This window comes from Oryzias melastigma, linkage group LG8, assembly GCF_002922805.2.
Source record: "Oryzias melastigma strain HK-1 linkage group LG8, ASM292280v2, whole genome shotgun sequence".
NCBI lineage: Eukaryota > Metazoa > Chordata > Actinopteri > Beloniformes > Adrianichthyidae > Oryzias > Oryzias melastigma.
Window position 1 is genome coordinate 7,200,709 of NC_050519.1, and position 8,303 is coordinate 7,209,011.

The following is an 8,303-nucleotide window of genomic DNA, read 5'->3' on the forward strand; positions in this document are numbered from 1 at the left end:
GACGAAGTTCTGTCGAGGCGGGAAAAGCTACCAAGTGTGCATAATTTCCCTGCAATACTCACCAGACGCAGCAAATTTATCTCATATTTAAAGTGAATCAATATATTCTGGGATTTACTTTGAAAAAGTAACTTGGTCGTGTTCTGCAAGTGCAGCAGATCTCCATATTTTAGAATATTATGGTGATTTCTGGTAATTAATTCTTACAGGCACAGGGAAAACAGGTCCTTGGAGACATACAGGCAGGCGTGGAACCAACCAAACATTGCACATACTGTTAATATTTGAGGCTCCCCATAAGAAGGGGTTCTTCAAAAAAAATTAAACAAAGAAGAGTCAGTTGCTTTGACTGTCAGAACTGGCGCTCTAATCTCTCCGAGTGTCTTACATCACAAGTACTCTGGATGGAGACGGGGTTAAAGCTTAGAAAAAGGAGGCTTCAAACTCACATCCTCGAATTAATCCCCTCCGCCGACGCTGCCCACTCTTTGACAAAAACCTCTGCATGTTTTAATGTCAAAGACACAATAAAATGGATTTAACTTCGATACTCTGGAGGGAAGAATCACTTTGGCTGTTTCTTTAACTCGCTAAAATGCAGCCTGGAGGCCAGTTCAGGCGACCGGCAGCTCCAGACCGTAGAAAGAATCATTGACAGGACTGTGATGGAGCTTCAATAGCTTCACACGGGTCTCCATTAATGAATATTTCATGAATAACAAACAACTTATGTAAGTGTTAACAGAACACTCATTTAACCAGATTCATCAATCTGAAATGGGTAAAATTTCAACTCATTTACTTATTTATAGATAAAATTTACTGTTGGTGAAGTTGTTTTTACCAAATACTGCGCTTGATTCTATAAAAGAAGTGAGTCTGAGAGTGTATGCTGCTCCAAGACCTGCAGGTTACCTATGCCACATGCACAGATGCAAGCTTTTAAACGGCTTAAATAAAATAGTCCAGTGTTCTCTTAATATTACTTTAATTCCAGATTTTTATTGTTTACATATATTCTATTTTAGAATATTTTTTCTTTTTATGTACACATTTTTAAAATATGTTCTCTGACACTAGCAGTTGTTTACATTCTTCAAATGAGGATTTTAATTTCATCTTTTCTGTGCAAAAACTTCTGCAGAAGAAGAAAATCTTTGTAGTCTGTTATACATATATTTTTAAATATTTTCAATAGTCATCTTTTTCAGTGTTTTATATTCTTAAACTATTTTTAATTTAGTACTATATAGTAAACTTTTCTTAAATGTTAAGCTGGAATAACTTTTTTTTCTTTTTTATACCCTGGCGTGCGTTTCAGTCTTTTCAAACATTCAAGACCCACTCCCATCGTCTTTTGAGGTATTTTCAAAGCATCCCCAGTGGTATTTTGATTAGGATTATGACATTTTTTGCCCAAAAAACAAAAAGTACTCTTCTAGGACATAGTTTCTGCAGAGTTCATTAGAAACTTACCTCTGAATAAGGTCTGGGAAGGTGGCATGGTGAAACCCCACCCCCTTTCCCCCTCCCCATCTCTGAGACCTTGGAGAAGGGGGATTTTGGCCCACCCAGCATAATTTAGACATAACCAATACAATCTTTTTTTTTTTTTAACCTGCTCTTATTTTGTCTGTTCCTGATTCAACTGAGCCCCTACAGGGACATCAAAGTGAAACCCCCCCCCCCAAAAAAATAAGTAGAAAAATTTTTTTTTTGAAAAAAACATTTTTTTTTGTCCGGTTAATATCTGGTGTGCATCAGATGCGATCTGGTGAGCAACAGTTACTTCCGGTGAGTACCAGTTACTATCTGGTGAGCACCAGTTACTATCTGGTGAGCACCAGTTACTATCTGGTGAGTACCAGTTACTATCTGGTGAGTACCAGTTACTATCTGGTGAGTACCCGTTGCTATCTGGTGAACACCAGTTACTATCTGGTGAGTACCAGTTACTATCTGGTGAGCACCAGTTACAATCTGGTGAGCACCAGATACTATCTGGTAACCACCAGTTACTATATGTTTTTTTCTCTTAAAAAAATCTAAATTACTATACGATATAGTGAACACCAGATACTTTCTGTTTTTTTTTGGTTACTATCTGGTGAGTACCAGTTACTATCTGGTGAGCACCAGTTACTATCTGGTGTGCACCAGTTACTATCTGGTGAGTACCAGTTACTATCTGGTGTGCACCAGTTACTATGTGGTGAGTACCAGATACTATATTTTTTTCTGGTTACTTTCTGGTGCTCACCAGTTACTATCTGGTGAGTACGAGTTACTATCTGGTGAGTACCAGTTACTATCTGGTGAGCACCAGATGCAATCTGTTTTTTTCTAAAACAAACAAAAAAATCTGGTTACTATTTGGTCGGCACCAGTTACTCTCTGGTAAGCTCCAGCTACCATATTTACCAGATAGTAACCAGAAAACTTTTTTTTTCTTTTTTAACTCTGATATCCCTTTATGGGCTCCATTTGATCGAAAAAAGAAATAAAGCTTATTTTTCCGACTATATCCCCCTATCTTTAGAAAAATGCCACAAGAAAGCGTTGAAAACACCAAAAAACACAATTTAATTGGAGTGGGTCTTTTTTTACACTATTTCCATATAAGGTAAAGATTTGAATTGTTTTACAGCTAAATTAGCTCCAAACGTCTATATCTCAGTCGATATTGTGCTGTTTTTCTGTTCTCTCTTGTAAAAGCCAGAGGATTTCAAATATTTGTAAAGTGTGCTGATTTATTTTACTGATGGGGGGCCATCAGCTAAATTTGTGAACGATAATGTGCAAACAACTGAAAGCTCTGGGAGCTTCTTCGCAGCAGATAAAGTTTGAGCTTAAAAAGACCGATCGAACACACACACACAAGATTAAATGTTTTGGTCAGTTGGTGGTGCGGCAGATGTGACTTAACTTGAGTGAGAGAAAAAAGTTAGTCTGCTTGGCTTTACTGCATGTGTGTTTGTTATTGTTTTGTGTGCTTAAATCTTTGGAATGGGTGTTGAAAACGACATGGACGGTGCTACAGTGGACACATCTTGATTGTCGTAAAGAACAAGTTAATACACATACAAGAAAATAAAATCAAATACAATATGAAATGCGTTTTTTTTCCCTTCTGTTTGAGTTACTGTGCCTTTCTATATCTATTAAATAGAAATTTGTTGTTTTGGTCTGTAGATTTATTGATATATTTTAAACTTTTAATTAGAGATTTGCTTTTTCGAAGATATAAAATTAAAGGAGGTGCTGAGAAATGTGAAGACGGTGCACAAACAGAGGGGAAAATTTAGCACCAAGTCAAAACTCAGACGCCATTTTAAAGAAATATTACCTACAATCATCACCTTAATCAGAAAATCCTCCCAACAGATTCACATTCATGTAAAAGCATCATAAACATATAGTCGAGTTCGGTGATTGTTCTATTCTCTATGATCACGGCTGAAATGAAGATGAGAATACATCCAACTTAACAGCTTAGAGCAGACAGCCAGTGGGAGGGAGGCCTGCTCGTGCGCTCAGTCTCTGGCAGTAGGACTGCGTGGGAGAACTGCAGAGGAACCAGATCAGAGTGAGAATCTCTTCCAAAAAAGAAGTAAAACTTGAGTGAATTTACTTGGAGAAAAAGTTGATGCTGTCATTTGATGCTTCAGTTGCTTTCCCTCACATTCTCCTCGTGGTCGTGTTCATGGTGGAGGTACAAATTCCCAGTTTTGCCGCCGCCGTCGTTGGAGTTGCTGAGACAGGAGGAGGTGTCGAGACTTTGTCGGCCAGAAAAAGTAAAATAATTTGGGAAATTGGGAGAGGATGGAGACGAGGACGTCGTCGGGGTGCTGGCGGAGGATGATTGGCTGCTGGACAGGGAGGAGGCTCGCTGCTCGCGTAGCAGGCGGCGCCGACGTAGAGCGGAGGAGAGGAGCAGGGCCTCTGCGCTCAGACCGGACGCCGACAGGCTCGCCAGGAGGGCTTTCGCTTGGCTCGAGGAGACGGTCAGGGAGGGCAAATCTGCTTTGAAACCAGGGACGTATGGCTCAATGATGCCAGTTGTGCTGGTCCCTAAGGACTTCAAATAGAGCAGGGGAAACAGAAGACAGGAGGGAGGTGGAGGAGGAGTGCAAAAAAGATGAAGTCTTCAGGGGTCAAAGTGGGAAATCGTGAAAAATTATAGGTATAAACTTGGTTGTGGCTCCCTTTAGTACCTCTGCGTAACCCTCAGGCATGCTTAAACCTGTCCATTCGTGAATCAAGTGGATGGGGGAGTAAAGAGGGCAGGAAGGTGTGAGCAAGAGCGGCCTCAGGTGAGGGTCACTCACTGCTGTGGGGTCACGGTACGGTAGATGGAGGTGGGAATCGAGAGTTCACACAGGGACGGAGGAGGCGCCGCAGGAACAAGTGTCAGAAGAAACACAGAGTTCAGGGTTTGGAGGGGGGAGGAGGACAAAACAAGAGACAAAGACAGGAGACCGTTATTCAGGCTGATATCAGCATGTGTGATGCACGCCGTGAAACATCAGGACTGATACCCCTGTGTGAAAGACATCAGCTGCTGCTTCCTCTGCTGACTATCTTTCCTTTGACACTTGTTTAAAGATGTCAGATTAAGGTGGAGCCACACCTTAGCACCGTCTGGTAATGCAGGAAATAGTCAGAAGATGGCGCTGTTTCAACAGAATGAAGCATTGATTTTGAATTTTGTGGAGATTAGACAAAAAAACTCTGTCAGAAATTCCTAGAAAGAATAAAAAAGCTCTGAAAGTTGAAGAAGTGGAGAGCAGGTTTGTCTTTCTGCAGATGTCACCTCCTCCCAGGGGTTGGTCCCTATTAAAAACTTTTCCTAAACCTGTTGTCACAGTTATTCTGGTCTGAGTGGGAGAGCAGACTCACTTTTACACCTGTCTACCACAGGACAGACCGGATATGAGGCTGAAGTCAAAATCATAACACCATCATGTTAATCTTGTTTGTCTCTTAACTGTCTTTAATCATTATTATTTGGTCATAATGCCACAATTATGTTGACTTTAGTAAAAAATATTTTTTTTTTTAGCTTTTGCCACAAAATTTCCAAGGGTTTTTTTTAGGGAAAAAAAAGGAAAAGAGACATTAAAATAAAAACTTTTATTTAGATCACATATGTTAAAGTCAAGGCCCTGGGGCCAGATCCGGCCCCCCAAATCATTTTATTTTATTGTGATGTTGACTTATGCTTATTGCCAACTTGTGTTTTTTAACAAAATATATTTTTATGGAGGGTAAAGTATTGAAAGTTATTTAAGGTTTAAGTTGATTTATTCTGGAATAATATTCCTGCGTTTTTATTATTCATAATTATGTTAAATAGTTACAGTTTTAAAGTTTTTTAAATTAGCATTCTACTAGATTTTTTTAGGCTATTTTGGGGTTTAGCTAATATCTCAGCTACATGCTAGCTGTTTTGGCTATTTCAGAGTTTTTAGGCTGTTTTGGAGTTTAGCTAATCTTCTTAGCTACATGCTAGCTCTTGTGACTAATTTAGGATATTTTCTGTTTTTTATACTAATTTGGAGTTAAGCTAATATTTACAAGCTCGCTGTTTTAGCTTGCTTTTTTCAGTTTTTCAGGCTAGTTTGAAGTTTAACTCTTTTTTCAGCTACATACTAGCTGTTTAGGCTAACCTACTTTTTTATTTTTATTTTTTTTAGTTTTGAGGATAATTTGGCTTTTAGTCGATATTTAAGATTGCTATTATCTTCAGTGTTTTTAACTATCAATTTCAGCATCTTCAGCTATCAGCACTAGCATCTTCAGCAGCCAAATTCATCTTACAGCATTCACATTAGCATTATTGCAGGATATTTTGAAGTTTAGCTATTTTTTCAGCTACATGCTAGCTGTTCTGGCTAACCCAAGTTTTTTTTTCCGTTTTTTAGGCTAATTTCTCATCTAGCTAATATTTTAGCAGGCTATCATCTTCAGCGTTTTCAGCTATGAGCACTAGCATCTTTAGCGGCCAAATTCAGCTTACAGCACTCCCACTAGCATTATTACAGAAAATGCTATATATCTCGTTCATAATTATGCTAAAAAGTTACAGTTTTAAAGTTTGAAAAATCTAGTTTTAAAGTGTTCGATAAATGTTTATCCCTGCGACCTAAGGTGTGCAATTGAGTTTGATTGATTTAAATTACGCATCCATTTGGAGAGCAGGACGTGTTCATTCGTCAGCCGTTTTAATTGAAGGTGTAAGAAGCACAAAGTCTGTTTCACTGAAGTGACGGTAAAGGGAATGCTAGGTGTCCTCACAGAAACACACTCCTTACACGCCTTTGCCTCAGCCCACTTCTGAATGTCCCAGAAATGTCACTGTAATTTGGCTGAAAGACTTAAAAGAGAACAGTCTTAAAGACCACTGGGAGCCAAAAGGGCAGATATTTTAGGTTACTTTTTCTTTCTTTTTTTTTTTTAAAGGGACATATGATCAAAAGAGGAGGGAGAAAAAAGATGCTTACACTTGAAACCAAGAAGATGAATATTGAGAAATCCTAATGATCTAACTATAGTCAAGCTGGAAATGTCCTTGTCAAAATAAGTTAATGAATTCAAAGATTTAAGAAAATTGGCCAATATAACTAGTACTATGTGTCTTAATAAGATTTTTAAAAATATATTGGGACTTTCTGCCTTTTTAAGACAAAATTAAGCCTGAAAAATATAAAAACTATTATTTAGGTAAATTACTCTGGTAATTGAAGTTATTAAGTTTGAAAATAAGCATGTTTTGCTAAAAAAAATATTTAATTTATGCGCTTTTCCCCTAAATATATCATATTCTAAGAGCAACTATTGACTGTTTTAAGACCAGAATGATGCATTTTGAAAATAAATATCTAAAAAATTATATATATAAATTAAATGACATAAAACTTTACAGTTTTGCCAAAACAAGCATTTTTTTTAAATAAGACCAATCACAAAATTAACTTAAAAATGTATGTAAAGTAAAATAACAAAGTCTAACTTAATTAGAAATGTTTTAAATTAAGATGTTATTTTAAAATCAATTATAAAGAGATTAAAGATTAATTACTTTTAAAAAAGTTGTTACATTTTACTGAAAAGTTACTAGTATGTTAGTTTTGTTTTATATCAAATATATTTATACTAGAAATCAGACAAATATACTTGATAAAACTTGAGTGTTTTTACAGTTTTTTGTTTTCTAAATTCCTTCTAATACAAATTTTAACCCTTTAATTACCCAACCAAAAAAAAAGGTTTTCTGCTGCTTATTGCTTTGGGGTAATAATCAATATTTTTAGTATTTTTTTCCTCTTCTGTTTGGTTGAACAGGGGGTAAAGGGTTAATAAAACCTTTAAAGTTTCTTTTAGCTCTAAGAAGTAAAAGCTGCAGCAACATATACACCGAACAGAAGGGAAAGTTTGTAAATCTGATGATTTTGTTGAGGAAATTCTCTATTCTTCGTTTCTTCCGTCCCTTATTTCCACCATAAATGTCTACATACATTAAACTGTGGCGATAATGATTTACCCTCCTTTGTTTTAATCAGCTGGATCCCTCCTTTTTCTTATTCAGAGCGTTCTTGTCGCCTGCTCAACCACTTCCTCCGACATTCTGCTTTTGAGTGGCGTGCTGTCCCTCTGAGGACTTTCACGCATTCAAGTCTTTCAGAACGCCTTTCCACAAAGAGACGACGCCGTGTGAGCATCATTTAAAAACAATAGAGCGATTTTTGCTCTTTTATGAGACGCGTGTTGGGATCCACTCGAGATCCGAATATAGACGGAACAAAACCGACAGATTAAAAAGGCAAAACCGGCAGTGTGCGTCAATGGAAGAACGTGTTAAAATGGAGAAGAGAGATGTAAAGAAAAGAAAACCTGAAGGACTTAATGATTTTAAGAAAAAAAAGGCTTCTTCATATTAAATGATCAGTGATTGCAAGTGACTGAAGTGGTAGTTATTACTCGACTCTGAACGTGTTCTTCCCAATTTTCTTCTAGTCTGAGGAGACCAGAGCTTTATTACTTTCACATCTCCCAAATCTCTCCAAATCTCATTTATTTCTCTGCATTCTCCAGCCTGGAATCACACAGGTCTGTGAGTTATGAAGGTTCATCTATGATTCATATTTTTCAAATTATGTTTTTTCACCTATTTGCACAAATGAAGCACAAAAATACCATCTAAGCATTGGCTTATATATATATTATATTATATTGTTTATAAGCGTCAGGAATTATCTTCATTTTTCAGCTTTTTTTCAACTTTATTACATACAAGATGGCTG

At 37.1% G+C, this 8,303-nt stretch overlaps 1 protein-coding gene across 1 annotated transcript in view; it reads right to left on the reverse strand.

The window, feature by feature from the left end:
* Nucleotides 1–2,440: 2,440 nt before the first annotated feature.
* The window catches only part of si:ch211-278a6.1 (SRC kinase signaling inhibitor 1), a 120,278-nt gene continuing 114,415 nt past the window's right edge, over nt 2,441–8,303 (reverse strand). The window contains exon 23 of the mRNA XM_036213181.1: nt 2,441–4,330. Coding sequence (XP_036069074.1) covers nt 4,325–4,330 — 6 coding nt within the window. The 3' untranslated portion in view covers nt 2,441–4,324. The remainder of the gene's footprint in view (nt 4,331–8,303) is intronic.